This window comes from Homarus americanus, unplaced genomic scaffold, assembly GCF_018991925.1.
Source record: "Homarus americanus isolate GMGI-L3 unplaced genomic scaffold, GMGI_Hamer_2.0 scaffold30535, whole genome shotgun sequence".
Taxonomy (NCBI): Eukaryota; Metazoa; Arthropoda; class Malacostraca; order Decapoda; family Nephropidae; genus Homarus; species Homarus americanus.
This window is the reverse complement of record NW_024732440.1, coordinates 10,158,326-10,183,897: the sequence shown is the minus strand read 5'-3', so window position 1 is coordinate 10,183,897 and position 25,572 is coordinate 10,158,326. Positions and strand designations below refer to the sequence as shown.

Here is a 25,572-nt window from a genome sequence, read left to right as displayed (position 1 = left end):
GGAGATTGGTGCCCCTGTCCGTGTCCAGGACCCGATGACGACACGTTGGGACAAGGTGGGCATAGTGATGGGCGTCGGCCGGTCGCGGGACTACAAGGTCAGGATGCCGAGTGGCCGTGTCTGGTGGAGGAACCGCTGCTTCCTTCGGCCAGTCCCACCCCCTGCAACTGGCCCCCTGACCGAGGATGAGTCTCCTACACCTCACGAGGATCCGCCCCACAGTGCACCTCGACGCTCGGAGCGACTTAGGACTAAGAAGTCCGCTCAAGACAAAGACTATGAGCGTGAGGGGGGGAGGGAGATGTAGGTTATGTATCTATGCTACTGTGCCAAGTAGCAACTTTGTAAATAAGCTACTGTGCCGAGTAGCATTTATATATATAATTACGTGGCAACACTGCACGCGTTATGTGGCAACATTGCCCCGAGGCTGCCATATGGCAAGGCAGTCTCAGTCTGACTGTGTGAGCTGTCCATGGCACACGCTAGTCACCACTTGTATTTCTCTCATCCATAATAAATGGACTTCAGTGTTACCCGGTGTTTCCCTACCCATCACTGCATTCTTCAGGGAACACTTGTAACCATCAGGGGTAACATCTTGCTTGTGGCTCTCCTGAACATACCGGGGTAAACTATTTTTACAGTGCAATTATTGGTCATTCTGTAATTTATTTAACATATTGACAATATATAGTGCAGTGCAGTGTTGATTTTAAAGAAAATAATCTTGAATTACACCAAGTGAACTTAAAATTTTATGGGTGAAATGGCGGCATGAAGCATGGGGTGATTTCTCTTCCACCCCCACTTCCTTCTCCTCCACCCCTACTTCTAATTCCCATCATCAACCAGGAGCCTTCTACATACACACCTCAAAGTAAGTGTACTTTACTACATTTTTTTTACTTTGTATGTAATTTTCGGTGAGCTGGAACCAATTACCCGAAATCCCATTGAAACAGTGGTTTCGGTTAACGAACGACCTTCTGTAACGAATTGTGTTCGTTAACCAAGGGACCACTGTATATACAAAATAACATCCTCAGAACGGAACTCGTTCATAACTCGGGGACCCCATGTAGCATTTTGCATGTTCAGTATTGACAGTGGCATCTGTAAAATGAGTACTTAGTATGTGTATATTCATTTCACTTGCATTTCAGGAAACAAAACAATACAAACCATTTAAGAAATATTATTAAATCGAACATTTTGGTTACAGACAAGTAAAAAAGTACTGTATTGAGAAATTAACTGTAAGCAACCTAACTGATTGTTCTATAACAAGAATTTTGTCTGCTAATGTGACCTGCACAATTCCTGGTATGATGTAACCAAGACATCAGATCATTAACTACTTGATATTAAATAGGAAATTTTTAAGAAAAAAACATTGTCTAAAATGTCAAATACAGTAAAACAACCTACAAAATCTATTGTTCTGCGAGTGTAAAATAGTCTTACATACATGAGAAAATGAGATGTGTCCTAAAGCAGGACTTACATATTAGACACACAAAGTTTCCAGTTCAACAAAAACAATATATTAAGAAAAAATATAAATTGAATGCTGTTGTTACTCATCATAAAAGTCAGTTAAAGTTCATAATGGATAAGAATAAAATGGAAAATGGGATCTTTTTAACTAAAACATCTTTACATCAAAAGTGTTCAGTTAACAGTTCTCGCAGACTGAAGCACATAAACCCGAGCATTTACTATTGCTTAGTTTTTATTCCCTAATCACGATAACATTAACGATAAATATACTATATACCATTTTGACATAACATTTGCATAGCAGCTTGAGGGAATAAATACAAACTGAAGGCTTTTATCTACGTAACAAAAGACGACTATGCGATACTGTGAAAAAGCCTATTTCTTACATTATAGAAATACAATTTAAAATAGGTTTTAAATATGTAATAAGGATACAACAACTTGTAAAGTTATACTGTACTCATTTGTAGTCAATGACTTTAGCATGACAAGCTTAAGGCACAAGTAAAAACATATGCATTAATGGGTTGAATTTCCACAGCATCTTCAACAAAAGCCTCCATAAATCAAAAGAACAGTTTGCATATATTCATCAATGTCTTTCACAGCACTTACAGCATATCACTATGCTACTCTGGCCATACCTCATAATTGATAATAAAGCTAAATTTACACTGTACAATAAGACACCCAACTCTTACTCCAGGAACCACATTAACTACAATATCGTGCCTCTGTACTTATTAAATAGTTTTAGATCATACAATAAATTAAATGTAACTTTATTTCTTTAATGCAGAACATAATTACTGTCATCAAACTTAAAAATTTATGTATAAATATTTATGCATGAAAAATTTCTTTATAAATAACTATGAATAATGAAATATCATAAAGTAATATACATACACAGCAACTTGACTTGTATGAAATAAGCTTCAAATCTAAAGAATCTCAGATTATAGTACAAGAACAAGTGTTCTTTTAGGAGCATTATGAGATACATTCTGGTAAAATTGTCAATAGTCACAACTTAACCTGATTGTGGCCTGCCAGTTTATCTTCTACTGATACAGTGTTTGCCAGCCACTAAGTATTAAGGCCTCCTATCAACATGTTACTTCATACTGTACTAGCTTATGGCACTGGCAAGTATACTTGCTTATTTATATGGCAAAATTGGTGGCAAGAAGTCCATCATAATTAAGATAAGTCAAACATTCTTAGGAACCTGGAATTGAAAGGAATTAAATCTTCCCTAGTCAATGCAGTCTCATACCCATAAGTTGTCCAATATCAAAACGTGTAGACACACCTATGCTAGATGTTATTTGGTAGCAATAAACCAATTGAAGTAAAACTCTTTTTAAATACACATTCTGGTAATCACACTACAGTAGACTGCAAGAGAGCAAATTCAAATTTACCAAGAAATCTAGATTCATCTCTAAACTTTCTATTTTGCTGGTGCTGCAAGTTTAGCTAGACACTAACATGGAAAGCCACTTAGGATAATGGAAAAAAATATAAATCTTTTGGATAAGTGTGATACCAGAGTTTTTTATTATATATATATATATATATATATATATATATATATATATATATATATATATATATATATATATATATATATTATATATATATATATATATATATATATATATATATATATATATATATATATATATATATACATATATATATATATATTATATATATACATATATATATATAGTATATATATATATATATATATATATATATATATTATATATATATATATATATATATATATATATATATATATATATATATATAAATATATATATATATATTATATATATATATATATATATATATATATATATATATATATATATAGTATATATATATATATATATATATATATATATATATATATATATATATATATATATATATATATATAATATACATATATATATATATATATATATATATATATATATATATATATATATATATATATATATATATATATATATATATACATAATTTTTTGGAATCAGTGAGGTCCTATAGTATTTGCCATCTTTAAGTAATTTATACAAGTGAAAATACCATCTTTGACCTCAGATACAGATACAGTATCTAAGTTATCATATAAAAAGTGAACTACTAAATGTGTTGAAAGCAAAGCTATTATTTGTGATTTCATTAAGAGGAGCCAATATCATGGCTTTCAGAGTAAACTGTAAGTCATGTGTTAATAATATGATTCTTATTCAGAAGGGCTGCAGGCACAGTCATCCTCATACAGGTCATTTTAACAACTTCTCTACAGTACAGTATTAATATTTTCTTTCATCACCATTCTAACAAACTTTCATTGCATACTGTATCCACAAGACTACATGAATATTTGTATTTATATGAGTTTGATATATGGTATAATATTGTTGAAACAATAGTGCGTTGTATCATGTTAGTGTAACAATTTCCCGGAGAGTTTATTATGCATTTGTATTAAAATGGTTAATTTATATCTGAATGTTATCAGGCAATCTATAAGTTCATGTAAGTGTTCTTGCATCCAAGCACAAAATAATCATGAAGGATTGTTCTTTCTGACATTGACAATTATAACTTAGAAAAAATTAATATGAATTTGAATCTTATTGTTTTGTTTTTTTACCATACGCAAGTTTATTTAGGATTAAAATATAAATACTGTACAGTGGATCCTCCATTAATGAGTGGTTCAATCTACGAGATTCAGTTAACGAGTTCCCTCCCGTAAGGACCTTCAGTTCTATTAACTAGTACAAATTCTATTAACCACAGCCTTATGAGAACAGTGGCGTAGCTAGAGTGTGTGCCGCCCGGGGCGGCCCTTGAGTTTGCCGCTCCCCCCCTCAACAGGTTACAGGTTGTGTGTATGGCGGGGGGCCTCATAGCAAGGGTGTAGCTCATGACGTGGCCGTGATGATGTGGGTCAGGTGTTAGGTCAGACATGACAAGGATTAACTTGCCGCCGATACAAAGGGATGGATTAACGTCTCCAGTAGCTGCAGATATGGGTGATGAGCAGACCCAAAAGTGCCGGGAAGGACCGCCCCGAGCTACGCTAGTGTATGAGAAACACTTTTTGCGCGCATCAGCATATTGACTCGTCTACCAATAATCGGTTCTCTGTTTAGCTTTGTTTCCAGTGGAGCAAACACAGAGAAAGTTGTGCTCTTGAATATTTTTGCATTTTTACATTAAAATTATTGGTCATTCTGAAATTTAGTTAACATATTGATATAATATACAGTGCAGTGTTGGTTTAAATGAAAAAACCTGGAATTAGTTAAATAAATTGTTGTGAACTTAAAATTTTATTGGTGAAATTATCAAGCATGGGTCGAAGAAATCTCAGAAGGCGATTTCAATTCAAGTGAAACAAGAAATTATTAAGAAATACGAAGAAGGCATTTAATGTTTTGTCTAATTCTATTACTGGTATACAGTACTTTGTATGTACTTTTTAATTAATTTAAAGGGAATTCTGTGAGTTGGAACCAATTACTCAATATCCCATTGAAATAATAGATTCAGTTAACGAGTGACTCTGTGGAACCAATTGTGCTCATTAATGGAGGGACCACTGTATAAACACGTTGTGCTTCATAACTTCTTTTACTGTTTGAAGAAAAATCTTCATGTACCCATAGTAAGTAGCACTTTACAATTATTACAATAATTGTAATAATGATCATATACCTGTTAATTCATCTTGTATGAGTACCATAAGTGATAATTTATGTGTCAATATTTGGGCTTGAATAAGTTGGTATTTTGTAACATTTCCTAAGAGATGTATCTTGTATGTATTTTAGTCCATTTTATTATATACAGTCATGTGCCGGTTAACGTCCAACTGAACAACGTCCGAGCCCCCGAAAAACCTCCGTGACGCCTGCTGGGCCACCACTCCACGACCCCCTGACGGAGACACGATGATCCTCCCCATACTGGCCAGATATTATGTGTTAAAGGAATATCCTTCCTTCCTTAGGCTTTAGTAAGAATTTGCCTCCAGGTGTAATGTTAACCTACATCTATTGAGGATAAAATCTTTCACCTACAAATTGACAATAACACATTTGCTGTAATCAGACATATCTAGTTGCCTCAACAATTGCAACCCCAGTTGCAGTTTCAAATTCTGTGTCATTACTAAGGAATAACAGTCTCTGGTGCACTCTAAGATTGAGAGAAAATGGAGGACTTGTGCGTCCTGAAGCGAGAGAAAACGGACTCCTATGACGGGGCACTCAAGTTAGGAAAGCATAGCTACATGTTTTGTGGACTACCCACTGTACAGTATCGAGCGTATCCTTTTCATCACTTTGTAATAAACCTAGTCATGCCTATGTGTGTTTCTGATAATTACCATAACGTTATATCTTTAGTGGGTCTGAATGAAAGCGGTTGTACAAACACAAGCACTCACACATGCCACTCAGACTGACAGACTTGACAAGTTTTACCAACCATAAAGACAGTTGAAGCTTTAAACATCACTCACAATGGATCTTGAATATTCCAACTGTAATCAGAGATATCTAAATTGCCTCAACAATTGCAACCCCAGTTGCAATATAAAATTGTGTCATTACTAAGGAATAACGAAGTCTCGGGTGCACTCTAAGATTGAGAGAAAACGGAGGACTCAGGCGTCCTGAAGTGAGAGAAAATGGACTCGTATGATGGGAGACCAAATAAAAAAAGCATAGCTACATGTTTTGTGGACTACAGTATTGAGCGTACCCTTTTCATCACTTTGTAATAAACCTAGCCATGCCTATGTGTGTTTCTGATATCTACCATAACATTATATATATATTTAGTGGGTCTAAATGGTCGTAAAATGGGAAAATTGGGGTTGGGTCTTGAGTGCCTGAACCAATTAGAATAAATCCCATAGGTTCTGTACTTTCGTTATCGGCGGGGTCCCAATTAGGCACGATAACCAAGGGATGACTGTACTGTACTGTATATACTTGTGACACTGGCCAGTTGCTTCTGGTGTTATGGTACAGGGGTACCAAGTGACAGCACTAGGATCCAATTAGGAACCAATTAGAATAAATCCCATAAGTTCTGTACTTTCGATATAGCGTTTTTGTGATGATCGAACAACGTCCATTTCGGTTAACGTCACGTTTCCAAGAACATATCTAGGACGTTAACCGGCGCAGGACTGTATATATATATATTTAGTACCCTGTGAAGTTAAAAACACATCATGTACTGTAAATATTTCACCAATATATCATAATCTGCATCACAGAAATTATTCTCAGACTGACGCACAGTGCTTAATCTGATTGAGCATTTATGAGTGTGTGAGAATGTTTCCACGACTGTGAGCATATGAATGCAAGAACATAATTATAATTTGACATTAGCATACACATGGACAGAAATAAATATGCAGATATATTAGTGTTTGTGTATAAAGCGTAAGAACGTAGGAAAGTATATTGATGATGACTCATGTTGCCCTTGCTTTCCTGAGCCACGCTCGCCGTTCCTCACGTGGATCCTTCACATACTCCCTGGAAAAAGATAAATGAGGATTATGAATGAAAGTGTAAATGGAGGGGGAGGAAGAATAAAGGTTGCAAGGGAGAAAAAGCTAGGTAAATGAAAGGTTACTGTAAAGGCAAAGAGGAAGAAGGCTAGGTTAACAAAAGAATATAAAAGGTAGAGGTAAAGGAATGACAAAACCCTGCTACAACAGAGGAGAATCTAAGTAGATTCTCCATTCAAAAAAAAGATACTGTATTGCTTCTAAAACTACCAGAGTACAATCAACAAAACATTAGTACTGTAATTCTTATTTACCATCTGAAGATTCCTTGACGTTTTATTCATTTTTCTTAATACTGTATACAGTATTATATTTTTAATGCAAGCCATTTCCTGCTCTTGGTCTCTGGTAACTCTAATGAGAAAATGCAAGAAACATTTCTGCCCTGTTTCTACCACCTAATACACTGCCCTGTCTCTACCACCTAATACTCTGCTGTCTCTACCACCTCATACCCTGCCCTGTCTCCACCACCTAATACCCTGCCATGTCTACCACCTAATACCATGCCCTGTCTCTACCATCTTATACCCTGCCCTGTCTCTACCACTTTATACCCTGCCCTGTCACTACCACCTAATACCCTGCCCTGTCTCTACCACCTAATACTCTGCCATGTCTACCACCTAATACCCTGCCCTGTCTCTACCACCTTATACCCTGTCCTGTCTCTCCTTTTTATACCCTGCCCTGTCTCCACCACCTAATACCCTGGTCGTATATTTTGAGTCAATAATGCTGAGAGGTTTTGTAAGTTCTTTGTAAATGACCATCTCTTACAATGGAGAAAACAGCCAACTGTATCAAAGCAAGGTTCCTCCTAACACAGATGGGGATGGGGAAATTTAAAGGGTAAAGATATGAAAGAAGGAGTGGTTAAAGGGAAGGTCCACAATAGGAAATACACAAGATCTCATTAAGAAAAAAAAAGAGAAAAATGGTAAACAAAGAGGCTTGTACAAATTTCTTTTTGAGCAAAGTTAATGATGCATTACATGAAGAAGAGGCAACTGCTAATACGGTAGATTTTAATGTAACCTACTGTACATAAATTTTTTTATATAATGTGATTGAATCCAAATATGTAGCTCTATACAGTAATTAGAATATACAGGTAATACATTAATTATCCAGTAAGCTTGGGACCAGAATTGACCTGGATTTGGAAATTTTCTGGATTTTGGAAATAATGAGCCTAGAACAAAAACTATTAAAGGTTAGAGAATGCAGTCAGACAAACCCAAAATGAAATTCACCCATGAATTTCTTTGCATTCTTATCTACATTTAGTTGCTGCAATATTTCTATGTTATTGTTTATTGATAATGTAACTTTCTCCTCTTTTTAAGCAAACAATGTAGGAGATGATAAGGCAACCATTGATTATATTTTGGATGCCATATGGAATGCATTGGTACAGTTTTAGTCAGTAAAAGTGGAGTAATGCAACGAAGCACTAACACCAAGCTGGTTTAAACACACTGGATGATTGGTACAAAGTATATTTGTTTTTTGTCTGGTTAAAATAATTTGCATCTGGAGATATGGATAATTGATATACTACCTGTACTGCATCTATATTACTGCAGTCATTCTTCAGTCATCTGGGACTATGGAATAATACACTACAGTATCCAAAATGCAAGAAAAAAAAAAGATACAAAAAATTATGAATATTATTTAACAAAAAACAAAAATCAGATTGCTTTAAAACAAGATTACCTCATTAGTCCTCAGAGAGTGGCGTCCAGTGGAGGAAAATATGACCATTATGAAACCATCATTATACTAATTAATGTTACTAAATAACCATATAAAACCCTAAAATGTAGATACAGAAGCAATATAGAAATAATTAGTAACAAATTCAGTCATACATTCACTTTACATCAACTGGATAACACAGTAGTCACAGTTGCTAAAAGGTTACAAAATATGTTATATTTTGTGAAAAAAGAAATGTTATACAGAAACTAAGTGAAGTCTGCAACAAAAGGTTTGATACGGATTATTCATTTGTAACTACAGTAGGGTCAGGATATATATAGCGACTTTATAAAACGATTTTTTTATATCGCGGCTACCAAAATTATTGACATTTTCCTATATACAGTACTGTATAGCGAAAATTTTTTTTATTTTGCGAGGAAAATTTGGCAGGAAATATTTCAAATGTACCACCATGGCAAACAAATGCGTTATTTGCTCACCAGAGGCGCTACTGTGGCTGTTCACTCACGCAATCACGCTCACCCGTTCAGTCTTTCTGAGTAAGTGACGAGAAAGCAGCCGACTGCTGCAGATTACGACTTCTAAGGGGAGTGTAAATGGGTTTCTAGTGACGTGAAGTGAAAAAAATGGAAAGCTTAATGGAAAAGATTTAATGCTGGAACTAAATTTTTTAGTTTGTTCGTTTTTGATCATTAAGTGAGGGTGGCAGTGTATCGTCTGTTGTTCTCAAAATGACGCGTCAGCTGCCGAGTCCGGTGCAGATTCCAATTTCTAATGCGAGTGTAAATGGGTTGCTAGTGACGTGAAAAGTGAAGTGAAGAAAGTGGAAAGCTTTAATGGAAAATATTTAATACTGTAACTTATATTTTTGGTGTTTGTTTATGTAGGCGTGGGATTGTCAAGTGAGGGTGACAGTGTTGCGTCTACTGCCGTGTCTGGTGTTCCCAGGATGGTGCATCAGCTGCCGAGTCTGGTGTTACTTGATATTGATATTGAAATAGTCTGTTGTTCCCGAGTCTAGTGTTCATTGGTGCTTTAGTTAGTAAGAAAATGAACTCGTTAAGTCAAGTTTAGTAACTTTTTTGGGCCTCCAGAACCTAACCCTATTTTCCCCATTGCTTACATGTAATTATATATCGTGATTTTGTATATAGCAAACATCGTTGGACCCTATCTCGCAATATATCCCGACACTACTGTAAACTTATATTTACCAGTACTGTACTATATCATATTTTTGGTACAGGTTTAGTAGTAATATCAATATAATACTGCAGCAATTATCATCTCTTTCCTTCTAAGAAATATGTACTGTAATTGTCTTCAACATTTACAAAGGCAAGTCAATTCATGTATTGCAAGGATTATTCTTGATATATAAATTTAATATCACACTGAAAATGCATAACAGCAAGTTTTGGTAGTGACATAAACATCTCTATATCTGTATTATAGAGGGCATGACAACTAAAATTTCAATGAACTATGTGACATACATTCACTTACAACCATGGAATTTCTGGCAGCAAAATGCAAGTTGTTCATAATTACACAAATTCAAATAGGTAGCAAAGCCATTCCATTGAAGTTGGTTCTGAAGAACATGAATTTCTATTAATATTAGGAGAACAAGAGGTAAGTTAATGATCCACACCAATCATTAAATATTACTATAAAAGTTATGTAGGCACTGTCATATTTAAAAAAAAAGAATGAATGGGTATTCATCCATTTATAAAGGTCACTTCTGCATATCTTAGTTTAGGCACATTCTGATCAAGATTTCAATACCAATATATGTGTGTTTCAACCATGCGGAGCTAGTCTGAGGCACTGTACTGCCACAATGCAATATTACAGTACAGTACAATAGATAATATAATATTTCACTCAAAATTGAAGATGATGAACTTAACTTCTATATTAACACTAAATACTGCTAAATACTGCATGTGATGACTGTCTTTTCTGGTATCAAAATACCAGCTACTCTTTGTGTTCATGGTACAGTACTGTACTACACAAATTGCTAATAAAGCATGACAAAATATTAATTAAAATTGAACATCAGCTTGTTCCATGTCAGCTATCACTAACTTCTTCATTATACAGTATACTGTACTTCACAATTCATTTAGTTCCCAAGATTATTGCAAATGACAAATAGATACGTTATGGTCACCAAAAGAAATTTTTTATTTTACAGTATTTCCTTAATTAGTCGTATTTACACTAGCTTATAAGGAGGATTTGAATGCACTTTCTCAAATTCCACACAGAGATTGCCAAGTTACGCTACCAATCATTCAAAGATTCCAATGTTCCTTTTACCATTCCTTCATAGATTATAGTTTACCACTTAATTTCTTTAAATAGATCTCCTTACTTATGTCTTTTACTATCAATTTACTTCTTTGTACAAGCTCTTTGAGGCAATATCTTCACTCATTTGATAAACAAATTGCAAAATACTTTGAAAGAGTTATCACCAGGTATCAATAAATCTTCAACACTTTAAAGGTGCATTTACACCACGGATATATCACCTGACTTGACAAGCCGCCAACAAATCTGATGAATGTTTGCAATAAATTGTAGATATTATGTGGATTTGTCAGTCGATAAATAAATAAAAAAAATAAAAATAAATCCGAGAGGAATTTCTCTGGATGAAAACATATAAAAGTCAGCTGACTCATGCATGCACAGTGTATGCTTCTATTAGTTCAGCTGCATGTGTTGTGCCACTCAGAGGTATGGTGCAAGATACAAGAGTTTAGTGTATTTCAAACATTACCTTTGACATTTTTTTATTTATTCCTTTAAATACCATATTCTACCTTAATTAACCACAACTTTTTTTTTTTACTATTCCATAATACCTACAAAATCCCAAGCCTACTGACATTAAATAAAGCAAAAATCATTAGCCTACTGGCATCAAAAGCTACTTGATTAAGCTTTGATGTTTGTTTACAGTATGACATATAAAAACATTAAATTGTGTACTGTATAATTATAAACTAACCCTACCTGTATATTATTTTTGATAATCTCAATAATCATTCTACACACTTTTGGGATAATCAAGCCAATTTTTGCTTTTGAAATTCAGTGCAAGTACATGAGGCTTCAGTATGAATCTACTGTGGCAAGAAATATCTATGTGACAGCTTCTGTAGTTATTCTGCTAGTGAAATTGCATACACTATCTGAAAATGGTATTCTGCAGTGTGACATACAGAGCAATCATTTGCAGATCTTCAAAATCACTGAAAATTATTCACACAAAGTTTTAAAGCCTTGTACATCTTCTATACACAGATCATTCATACAGAATGATATGCTCCCTGACTCTTTTATAAAAAATGTTTCTAGCCACAGCCTCCGTCTTTTTTTTACGACTACTTTATTCTGTAAAATTACATTTGCTGCTGCGAACAGAAGTTCTTTGTCGGAATCCATAATGACTACTGATTTATCCAGGACAAATATTACAGTGTAAACAGCCAAAAAATCTTCAAGAAGTCATAAACTAGTCTGTTAATTCTTTCACAAATAAATCCAGGATAATTCTGCAAATTTATCACCGATTTATCAGCCGACTTAGCTCGTGTAAACGCACCTTAAGGTGTGGAACAATTAGCAGTTTATGTTTTTTTGGAAGCAGGTTCTTTAGGTACCATTCTGACTCATGTCCAGGACAAGTTATATACCTGTACTTTAGTTCACATGGATATACGGTAAACAATGCTGTCTAATCCCATTTGGGGCAAATCTGTCAACTCCTGATCAGACCACAGATGTTAACTTCTGAACAGACCACAGCTGTCAACTTCTGATTGGACCACAGCTGTCAACTCTAGCCAGGATGATTCCATGACAGCTCCATATAAACACTAATACCTTTTGATAGCTGTAAATTTTGGAAAATATCCGGAATTGTAAACAAAATAAATCCTGTTTTCCTTCTCTTCCACTGATGTTATGCCTCCTCTCACGCTATTCATGCTACACTTACTGTACACTTAATGCTCCGATGAATATATTTACACATTGCACAATATTATCATCGCTGTACAGTTATCCATTTTTTTTATATATATATATGTCTTACTATCTTTCTTCTGCTTTATCTTTTTCTCATTAGTTGACCTGTAATCATTAAGAGTATTTATAATACAGGTTGAACCTCCCTAATCCGGCACTCTATTGTCCGGCAAAATTTTAATTTGCCGGACGGCCGCTAGTACCCACCAGCACTAGTATCCATGGTTCGGCATACCCTTTGTTTACATCTGGTCCTCCTGGAGTTTGGTGCATTCCTAGGTATTTCAAGTGTTTCTGTAATATTTCACTTGTTATTTACCCTTAATCACCTCCTAAGCATATTTATTTTATTATTTAATTTACTGTACAGATATTTTTTCTTCTTTACAGGTGAACATCACCAATTTATGTACTACAGGTACAGGTACCATAACTATTTTGTCATTTAAGTGCAGAATGTGAATTATTGTTTATCTATTTTCCTTTATTATAATTACACTGTACAGTAGAACTTGGGTATAACACGAGATATGTTCCAAGAGAGGTCACTTTAAACCGAATTCCCACTATATCAAGGTGTTGTTTCAATGGAATAATTTAGTTTGGTACTTGAGAGAAACACAAAATACTAAAAAGACTGAGTCTACCCAGATGCACCTCAGCCCTTCTAGAATAAACAAAACATTGTTTTTTGTTGCATTATGTTAAAACAAACACTCATAAATCAACACAGCTAAAATTAAGGGGTGCAAAATGGTCTGTTTACTGGCTGGGAAGATGAGTGGAGGGAGGGAGGTGAGGAGATATGTTTGACAGTTGATGCCAAGGTCTACTGCTTATTTATTTATCTGTCCTTAAGAGTGACTAAGTTTTTCTCTTACAAAATGTCACTGAACTGACATGGGAGAAAATAATTAACATTACTGGAATTCTTATAAGATAGTGATTAATTTGAATATAAACATGCTATAGCTCGCATTAGACATGCAACTTTTAGTTCTAATTTAGGAATTTTATTACAGAGACCCAAAATTTTTATCTCTTGTGCAAAATATATGATGTTTATATTCAAATTATTCGCTGTCTTGTAAGGATTCCAGCAATACAAATTATATTCTCCTAACTTTAGTCTGTGACATTATATAAGATAAAAACTTTAAGCCTAAAACACCAAACCCTGGCTGGGAAGATGGGGAGGGAGGGAGGGAGGGAGGGAGGGAAGGTGACAGTGACATGTTTGACAGTTGGGGCGGAAGGTCTAGTGAAGTATTTATTTGTTTATTTGTCCTTTAGCTTGAGTTTATGTTTTTTTATTATAAAATATCACAGAAGTGACACGGGAAAATATAATTTACATTGCTGGAATTCTTATAAGATAGTGATTAATTTGAATATAATCATGCTATAGTTTGCACCGAGACAAAAATTTTAGTAATCATTTTGTACATTATTTTGAGAACATGCACAATACAGCTTTGTCCTTAGGACAGTGTAACGTGCCCAGAGAAACATTAGGCGCATTAAGCACATTAAAACTGTGTGACATCATTAATACTATGTATTTTACAAAGACCACCTGTGGTTCGGAAAATTCTATAGTCTGGCACCGGTCAGGTCCAAAGGGTGCAGGATTAGGGAGGTTCAACCTGTATATATTTTACTGTGTGGACATAAGGCTACTATTATAATTGTGTAATATCAAAATATGCAAAATTTTACAAAAGGTTTTGGACATAAATCATCCCACTTTACGGTAAGGGTTAGTTTATGTGAGGTGCATTATTGTACCACTCACATTAATTATGTGTGGGCAATGTGCAAATATATTACTTATTGAATTAAATTTTTTTTAGTAAGACTGAATAAAATTCTTTCCTAGTTTAATTTTGCTGTTGTTACATAATTTAAACAGACTTTTATTAGCATAATTATCTTAAATGATTTTAAAAGTTTTATTTCAGTGAAAATAAAGCTGTTAACCTAACAAACTGGTTACAGAAGATTGCTGCACAAAACTTTGGATTTTCTCCTGCATAGCACAATACAGTAATACACGATCAGACTCCACAACTTTGATTCTCCCTCAGGACCTACTTTATGCTAGGGAATGCCATCATCAATTCTTTTTTTTTTCTCTCTCTCTCTCTCTTTCTAAATGCCAGAAAGAGTGGGGTACCCAAAGTTTCCCAATGATGTAGAACAGTATTCAGTGTTTGGGAAAAGATAAAGAAAATCTCCAGACAGCTCCTACTTGAACACGATTTAGATAGAAAATAATTAAATTTTCAAGTTTTTTGTTCTCTTCATAGCTCTTTGTATTACACTATTTTCAGAATATTTTTAATGCAAATTTACACATATATTAAAATTTTCATATAAATTCCATTGCATTTACCTTAGGAACTTTGAAACATTCTTAAAAGGAAATAATTAAACAAAAAGCCTAGCATGCATGAAGGGTGGCAGAAGACAAATCCATTTGGGTGAGGTGCAGGCATGATTTTTTCCCCTCATCTATGATGCACGTTATCATTAAACTGCTCCACATTTATGGCAGGCAACAATAATTCCATCATGTCAGGAGTTACAGGAGCTTCAGGGAGGGATGAAGACAAACCTAATTTTGCTCCATAAGAATTAATTTTTGGACAAACTTTGCTTAAACCCAATGAGACGGAACGTTGAACCATAGGGATACACCTGGCCTCCTGTAAGTCCTCAACTGAGCCGGGACCTTGACAATGTTTGCCTTTCTCTACAGAGATATGGGAGTTATGGTTTGAATCACTACTTTCACTCAACACATTGCAAGTCTCATCTACAGGGAGTTTTTCTTGGATGGTGGGGAGAGGGACTGAAGAGGAAAAGGATGAAGAGAGTTTTTGGTAAGATTTTGAGAATTTCTTTGTGGTGACTCCCTCTTCTCCACAAACCAAGTCATCCAGGCTGCATGCAGTTAAAGAGATAGAAAGCAGAACACACATTAGTTGTCACAGCCTTAAATGTCAATACCTTACAGTAGGAACTAACATAGACTTAACCACATAAAACAGCTTTCCTGGATAGCTACTTCAAATAAGTCCAGTGATTTATTGACACATCCAAAGTGATCACTATCATCACTTGTACCAGCACAGTACAATCAGTGAAAACAAATTTATGCCACACTGGGATGTCAGAAATATTCACAGTAAAATTCCAGAATAATCATATATGTGGAGGTGAGTAAGTCCATTTTGAAACAAATTCCTTTGTAATCCAAATACTTTAATACTGCATTATTATTTTTTCTGAAGAGTAAACCAAAACTAATATAATATCTGTTACTGAATACTGTACAAGGCATGCAATTTCACTAAATTGAAAAAAAGATAAAGAATACTAAACAATGAGGCAATACCTGTACTCTCCGTACAATGAACAATACGGTATTTATGAGAAACATTCTGTGCTGCATGAAGAAATATGGTTTATAGCACACAAACGTTACTACAAGTAATTATGTTTTGTGCTTCCCAACTGTTATGAATTATAATGGAGCTTTTCTGCTTCACCACAAATGCAATTATTCTGGGGCTTTACAGTTTATCAGTCTCTGGAGTCATGCATACTACAAAAACATAAAAATTTTGGTCTCATACATATACTATGTATGTTCCCACACGACCACAGGGTAAGGCATGCAAAATATTCCTCAAACTTTCTTGTTACTATTGTATCTCTGTAACTTAATTCTAATAAATAATAATTAAAGCATTTTCATGCTTTGGCTATTGCATTAGTGCAGTAGAAGCCACCTGCTGCACTAAGAGAAAATAATTTGTGAAAGAGTTGAGGTACTGATCCTAAAATACAAATTTATGGTTGACCTTTTATCATGTAAATCATATACAGTTCTGAATAACCAAATATTTCTTTGGGTTGAAAACCCAAATTTTAAAACAAGTTTATACATTCCATCATACTTGCTGAAAGAGGTTTGATAGAAAAAAAATTACCAGTGAAGACTGAGTCTTTATGGCTACTTTAACACATGTACTTCTTTGTGATCTTCATTTGGCTCAACTGTAAACTACAGTTTCTTGGTAATCCAGTTCCAGCTGACCTCAGTTGCCCCCATAGGAAAGTAGGAAACCTAAGACACATGACCCAAGCTTGCTAAAATGGTATTTCAGGGTCAATCTCTAATATATAATCTGATGCCTGGCTCAGGCAATACTGTACATATATTTAAAGGCTGATTGAAAGGGAGAAGGCAACAAGAAGCTCCCAAGTGTTAGAGTAACTAACCTTCTTAACTCCATAAGACCAAACAGACTTGAAAATTAGTTAATCTAAGTGTCAGCTAATGAAGGTCTTAGCCAATGCCCAGGCCCCTGTTAGTAAGATGGACTTATAGATATGACTTAAAAAAAAAAGCCAAAGAAGATTCAATACCTATGAGGTCATGTGCCCATAAAAAGCAACCAGGATGATTGAATTTGGCATGATACTGGAGATATAGGCTCTAAAACCTCCATATTTTCTGCTGTAATTTAACATCAGTGACTACTAATGAAAGTGATCTAACAATATTGTAAATAAATTTACAGTACACTACTATAATTGTCATTATTAAACAACATGCATTGTGAAAACCAACCTCAAACCTTCATTTATAACTTGGTGCCAGTTTAGAATGATTACTGACCAGAAGTCAGCTAAAATAGGAAGGAAGAAAAAAGCCCCATGATTGTGCAAATACCCATACACTCCCAATGGAGTACAGGTGTATAGGTATGGTGCTTGTTTTTTGAATAAAATGAAAAATGGGGAAAGATTTTACAAACTCCCTCTTGCCAATGTAGAATTCTAGTATTGTCCTTAGTTTCTGAAACCGATTTCTACCACTCAGAGTTGATTAATTATTTAAGGACCCAAAAATATCCCTAGGAATGGGGTCTTGTGAACTGAGTCCTGCTGTAATCGAACACAGTGACAATTGAGATAAATCATATTAACAAAAAAAACTAGGCTGCCACACACACTCAGATCTCACACCAAACCTAACTAACTAGCTTACCAGAATACTTAGAATATCCACTTATGTAGCCTGAAAATTGAGGACGGGGGTAAGAAAATACATAACCAAAGTATTGCATTAGAATGGTAACACAAACTCACAGCCTTCACTGGTAATTTTTGTATCCATTAGGTCTCTTTTTAGAGGCCCAGGTATAATAGGATAGTAATAAAAATATTGTAGATTTGTTCCAGCCACAAGTTAAGGTCCTGGACCCTGGTTTTCAACTGGAAACTTCACTGACTACTATGCAAATTGTCTGAACCAATTGCTAGAATATTAAATATACCTTTACACCAGACAAAAGTATAAGTACAGAGTACAAGTAAATCTGAAGGAGGAATATAGTACAGTACTGTATAAGTAAAAGTAGTACAGATTGGGGAAACAATTAAGATGCTGTAACAAGATTGGAGGGCAACAATATATGAAAAAAAAGGATTAAATTTAAGGAGTCAGTGACAACCAAGTGGTGATACAGTAGCAATATGGTCAAAGAAAAACACTCAGTATGAGAGATCATCACATTAATTTCTCCCAGCCATGGTAGTACTCTCCTGGGCAACTAAGGCCAACTGGTGTCCTAACTGCAACTCAACATAATTACAAAACTATATACAGTATAATAGTATGTGTATGTGTGTGTCTACCCTAGTTCATCTACAGTAACATACAGGGATACCGGTACAAGCAGTCAGCATGCTTAAGTTTTCATGTTCACCCTGACCTCAGAGCCACCCATCAGCTGTGTAAGGGACAGGTGGGTGATGAAACAATTATATTTACAATAATGTAGAGCTTACTACAGGTTGTACCTCTCTAGTCCGGCAACCTTGGGACCTGACCGGTGCCATACCATGGAAATTCACCCTTTTCCTGGATAGATAGTGACTTGTGCTTACACTTGGAAGCACTGGCACCACTTTCACTGCTTTGTGGTCTCTCTGAAGACATATTGAAGGGTTAAATGTTGTACAGTAGGTTCTCAAATTTTGCGAGTTTGTAATTCGACCATTTTTTATTTTGACAAAAAAAAAGAAAAGAAACTACACAATTTAAAATTTTGACGGCAGAAACTCGAATTTCGAAGGGGTTTGAGCGGCCCGCCAATGTTGAGACGTGCACAATCGTGTAAACAGCGTCATTTATCTTATGTACAAAAGATTCATTATTGTTTATTACTGAATGTCTTTTTGATTGAATTAATGTTTATGTGTGCAAAATGAACAATACAATTCATTAATAATACATTGAATATTAAAACACACGAGGAGATGAGACAGCATTGTTTTTATTAATGTTTACAAAACCAGTGACTGACTGGTTCTACATATAAAACTGAAGAAAATAAGACCCTGGTTGTAGCTGTAGTAAAATTAATGTAAAAAATTGAATATGGTTGTTTTAAGTAATGTTATTTAATGTTAATAAATGGAACAATAGAAGTAGCTCACCATTAATGGTAAAGAAAAAAGTGAGATCGCGTATGTAAGTGTGCACATGTGAAAACATATCGTTATTACTCTACATAAGAATATGAAAGCAACACTTATTTACTGTTCATATATATTTTAATTAATGTTTCTGAGTTTAAAACAAAAATTCTACCCACCAGTGGTGGCAAAGTTGAAAACATAAGGACAGCCAATGTTGTTGTGTGTGTTTTTACTCAGATGACGAAGTTGCCAAGTCATCAGGTTCAGCTCTAGCTGAAGCTGTAGAACGTAAAAACTTTTTTTGTGTTGTTTTTAGTTTTTATTTAACTTTATCTGTGTTATTTTCGTTGGTTTATTAGGATTACAGGTAGTAATTTGCCAAAATAGTAGGGTAAATAAGGCAAAATTTAGCCAAACATCGAAAGTACCAGACTCAAATTAATTTTCTCCATAGGAAGTTGTATTTAAATTTGGAAGATTTGAATTTCACGAGGTTTTTACAGTCTAAATAGGTGTCCAAATATGAGAGCCTACTGTACTCTGTATAGACAAACAGAGAGAGAGAGAGAGCCGAACTGCCGGATGTAAACAAACTTTGATTTCCAACCGCCACTCCGCCAACGCCGCGTAGCGGCTATTGGGCAAACTAAAATCGTTCCGGACCACAGAATGCTGGACTAGAGAGGTACAACCGGTAGTAGTACAGAACTTCTGTATAATTTTTTGGAGGACAAAAAAGGCTCATAATTATATGAATTGTCTTCACATTATTCTTAATAACATTATTATACCATACAGTGATCCCTCGGTTAACGAATTACCTTCCATAAGAATATTCAATTCGGTAAACGAATTCCTTACGCATTCCTCTCAACATGTTTTCGCTTGCTCACCAGCTGGAATATTAGTCCGCCAATACAGTAATCGGTTCTAGGGCTTAAATTCGTTCCCATTTGAGTAAATATCAAGAAGGTTGTACTATTCAATAATTTTCCAAGTTTTATATTAAATTTTTGAGTCATTTGAACACTTATTTAACATAATTGCAGTACAGGAAACTAGTTTTTGGTGCACCATTCAGCCACTTGACTCACCCAGCAAGGCATCAGTTTGTATCTCTGGTCAGTGGAGGTAACATCTTGCTTGTGGCTCTCTTGAACATAAACTATTTTTACATTTTTACAGTACAATTAATGGTCATTCTGAAATTTATTTTACATATTGACAATATTTAGTGCAGTGCAGTGTTGATTTGAAGAAAATAATCTTGAATTACACCTCGTGAACTTAAAATTTTATGGGTGAAATGATGGCATGAAGCATGGGGTGATTTCATTTCCACCCCCACTTCCTTCTCTTCTTCCTTCTCCTCCACCTCCACTTCTAATTCCCATCATCATCATCATCAACCAGGAGCCTTCTACACACACACCTCAAAGTAATTGTACTTTACTGCATTTATTTTTACTTTGTAATTTTCGGTGAGCTGGAACCAATTACCCAAAATCCCATTGAAACAATGGTTTCGGTTAACGAATGACCTTCTGGAACGACTTGTGTTCGTTAATCGACCACTGTATACTGTACAGGCATCCCCCACTATACGAACGTTTTCAATCAAAAAATTCACTTATCAAATATTTTTATTCTTACACCTCTTTTTCACTATCAGAAAGTGATCCTTGCTTACCCAAAAGATGGTCCGTATGTATAACGAGGGATAACCATATAATTAGGATTTTTGTATATTTACCAAGATGTCTATTTCTTCAGTCATTCATCAAACTATAAAAAATAAATGAAGTTTATGGAGAATCTTTCACAAATGCCACAGCTACTACAAATTTCCAATATTTTGTTCAAACTGTTTCAATCCACTTTCTGGTTTACAAATTTTACTTAATGGGTTTCGAGGTTTGTTTTTGCTTTTGAAGCCCATCTTTGACCAAAATCTTCAATAGCTTCTGATTACCATACTGTTAGAGCTTGCAGCCTATAGGCCTGCATATCCACTTCAACCAGAATGCTCAAATGCTCTTAGTTTTTTCTTTAAGAATTTCCAGGGCATACCCATAAAATATCTCAGATACATGATGGAACACCTTCAGTCTTAAGCTTCTACATTATTTTCAGTGAGTGTCCTAAGATCCCCGATACAGTATTTCTTGCGGGATTTATCTTGCACAGTTTACTGTCTTTCATTCCTATATGGAGTTATTATGGGTCAGGCCCCACGTCTAGTAGTATTACAGTGTATATTATGAATCATCAGAAGGTAAACTGTTCAGCTTAGAGAAACACCTGCCCTCTAAAGGGTTCAATATTTTCTGTATATTTTCCAGCTAAGCTATTTTGGTACAGTACTAGTTGAACCCAGAACTTTAAAGTACATCTTCAATAACTTGCTATCTCTTGCTTTGAACTTCTTAAAATCAATTTTATAAATTTTCTCAGTTGTATGATGACTGCTCGGTCAGCATACCATACTCATATCACAAGTGAAAACCCTAGGTTTGATCCCCGGGCAAGTTTCTTGATGACAATTTCCTTTGTCCAATCAGCGGAATTTTACTAAAAGAAAGACTGCTGTCCTGACTAATTCTTCCTCTAGTAAATCCTTCTGGTCCTTAGCTAAAAACATCTGTAACAACTTCTGCACGCCTTCTTTTCCTTCCCTCTTCTGTCCTAATAACTCTATAGCCAACTCTCCCCCTGAGAAAGCCAACCTCTTTGGCACCTTATTCTCCTCTAATTCCACCTTAGACGATTCCCACTCTACCCATCCTACCCCTGCACCTCCTACTGAACCTATGCACTTTCCTATAATCTCCACTCGCAGGGTTGCCGGTGTGTTATCCAGGTTGGATGTGAGTAAGGCGCATGGACCGGATGGAATACCCCCTCGTGTTCTGAGGGAGTGTGCTGAAGCTCTGGCCCCTGTGCTTGCTCGCCTCTTTCGCCTTTGCCTCAAAACCAAAACTTTTCCTTCTTCTTGGAAGCATGCCTTGGTTCAGCCCATCCCGAAGAAGGGTGACCATTCTAATCCCTCTAACTATCGCCCCATTGCCCTAACTTCATCCCTCTCTAAGATTTTCGAAACTATCTTGAACTCCCATTTTCTCCGCCACCTTGAACGCCTTTCTCTTTTGTCGGATCACCAGTATGGCTTTCGCCAGGCAAGATCTACTGGTGATCTGCTCTCCTATTGCACCCATCTTTGGTCATCCTCTCTTAGGGATTATGGGGAAACTTTTGTCGTGGCCCTTGACATCTCCAAAGCATTTGACAGGGTATGGCACAAGTCTTTGCTATCTAAACTTCCCTCTTTTGGTTTCTCTCCCCCACTTTGTTCTCTCATCTCTTGCTTCCTTGAGAATCGATCCATGGCAGTTGTTGTCGAGGGATCGATTTCTCGCTCTTTCTCTACCAATAGTGGCGTCCCACAGGGTTCTGTTCTTTCACCAACTCTCTTTCTTCTTTTTATCAATGATTTATTTCACACTACAACTAATTCTATCCATTCTTATGCCGATGATTCTACTCTTCAGTCTTCCTCACATTTCCCCTTCCTCCTAACTCTCAAACTAGATCTGTTTCTAGAACTGATATCATTACTTCTATCAACGCGGATCTGTGCAGCATCTCTGAATGGGGAGACACAAACTTGGTTAAGTTCAATAGTAACAAAACTCAATATTTACCAATTACACTTTGTAAAGTAGACGATCTCCCATCAATTACATTTCAGGACGCTATCATCCCCCCAAATTCTGAAATAAATATGTTAGGCCTCACCATTTCCTCCAATATGTCCTGGAAATCACACATCCTTAGTATAACTAAAGCTGCCTCCCGAAAGTTGGGAATGCTGTACAGATGCCGCAGCTACTTCACTCCTGAGCAGTTGCTCCAAGTATATAAGGGATTCATTCGTCCTAACTTGGAGAACTGCTCTCATATCTGGGGTGGCTCTTCTTCTGTCCAACTATTAGATAGGGTGGAATCAAAGGCATTTCGTCTTATTAACTCTCCTCCTTTAGTCGACAATCTCTCTCCCCTTTCTCTTCGCCGCAATGTTGCTTCACTCTCTCTCTTTTACAGGTACTTTAACGGACAATGTTCAGGGGATTTGGCATCCTGTGTACCGCCGGCAAGGCCGTGGGTTCATAACACACGTCTTGCCCGCGGTGCCCACCATTTCTCTGTGGATATCGGTCACACGAGAATAACCCGTTATAGTACCTCTTTCTTTCCTCACACAGCCAAACTGTGGAATGCTTTGCCTTCTTCTGTGTTTCCATGCTCTTACAATCTGTCTCATTTTAAAAAGCTGGTTTTCCGGCATCTTTGTGGTGTAGATTAATACAGTATAACCTTTTTTACTATATTTTCAATTTCTTTCCGTTCTTTTTTTTCGCCCCCCTAGGCTCCGTTGTGGGTCGTTTGACCTGTGCCCGGGTTGGCTAATTCCCGTAAAAAAAAAAAAAAAAAGATGTTAATCAATTTGCAAATCTTCCTGTTTTTACTCAGGAAGTGGTTTCTTTGACAGTAACAGCTTCTACACCTTAAACAAATACACACCAAGATAGGCTAAGGTCTGGCCACCCTCAAACATGAGGGGCAACCATTATTGATAACCAAATGATATGTTACATCTGTTTTGTGTCATTATCTGTTATGTGAAAACAAGGCATATCTGGAAAGCAAGTACAGGTCCCAAAGGCCTGCAACTTTTCACTGTTACGTAATACATTAGATTTTGTTTGACTGATTGGTAATACATTATCTGTTACTAAAATATTTAGTAAAATTTCATCACCTAACAGTTGTAGCCTTTGTCCTCATCTTGTGTACTTTGACTTCATAAGGTAATCTGATTCATGGTCCAGTATATCATAGCTTCTAACAATACAGTGCTTAAGGTACTTCTCATGAAGCAGTGTACAATACTCTATTGATATTAAAGGCATTATTTTCAGCAAGAGTAAATCTTACTAAGGTCAAATTACTGTACAATGTTATCTACTTATACACTTTCAAGTTGGAAAAAGAAGTACAGTACAGTACTATATTACTTTGATACACCGGACTAATTGGGGCAGACCCCAGTCCAGAAAAGCGAATGTGCGTGCGTGCGTGCTTGTGTTTGTGTTTGTGCGTGCGTGTGTGTGTGTGTGTGCGCGTGTGTGCGTGTGTGTGTGCGTGCGTGTGTGTGTGCGTGTGCACGTGTGTGTGTGTGTGCGTGTCGCGTGTGTGTGTGTGTGTGTGTGTGTGTGCATTAATGCGTGCGTCTGTGTGTGTAATGTATGCGTGTGTGTGTGTGTGTGTGTGTGTGTGTGTGTGTGTGTGTGTGTGTGTAATAATAATAATAATAATAATAATTAGCAGTTTTATTGAAAGAGCTTGGCAGCCAGAAGGCTGAAAATATACAGTTACATATTTGGGGAATGGGTTGCAATTACAAATAATATACAAGTAACATAAGTGACACAAATAAGACATATAATAACTAGATGGGGAAAAGCTCAAACTACAGTTCATTTCAACATAGTGACAGTGTAAGGAGCAGTGTTTACTGGGAGTGAATACACTGATTTATTACAAGTTATTGATAATCTTTACAATGGTTGGGACTGGGCTGTTCTTATAGCGATCAGTTCGTGCACGTATGGGCTGGATGCGGTTGTGGTGTCGAACAGCAATTCTCGGACAAGGGATCTCAGGTGGTAGTAGGAGCCGGTGTCGGGGATGGTGTAGAAGCTTCTTACCAAATTTGCAGATGAGGTCGTGGTGATGGTCAGTGAGAGTCGAAAGGGTCAGTGTGTTGAGCGCTTCTTGATATGTGGAGTAGGAAGGGGAGAGAATAATCTTGCATGCCCTCTTTTGCACTTTTTCTAGGCGTTTACGTTGTGTGGCATTTAGGGAGGAAGACCAGGTGTGGGAGGCATAGGTGAGCTTGGGAAGTATGAATGTTGTGTAAACACTGAGGAGCTCGTGTGCAGGAACTCCGAGGGACTTGAGTCGGCGGAGGAGGTGGAGACGGAAACTGGAGGATTTGACAACTTCACTGACGTGTGGTTTCCAATTTAGTTTGTTGTCTATGGTGATGCCGAGGAGCTTCGTGGAATCTACAACCTGGAGTGTGTTCGACCTAGAGTAATGGA

The 25,572-nt window shown here is 36.1% G+C and overlaps 1 protein-coding gene across 2 annotated transcripts in view; it reads right to left on the bottom strand.

The window, feature by feature from the left end:
• Positions 1–6,513: 6,513 nt before the first annotated feature.
• LOC121868805 overlaps positions 6,514–25,572 on the bottom strand; it is a 213,782-nt gene continuing 194,723 nt past the window's right edge. For both annotated transcript variants that reach the window (XM_042369754.1, XM_042369756.1), the window contains exon 19: positions 6,514–7,094. In XM_042369754.1, the coding sequence (XP_042225688.1) occupies positions 7,031–7,094 (64 nt within the window). In that variant the 3' untranslated portion in view covers positions 6,514–7,030. The remainder of the gene's footprint in view (positions 7,095–25,572) is intronic.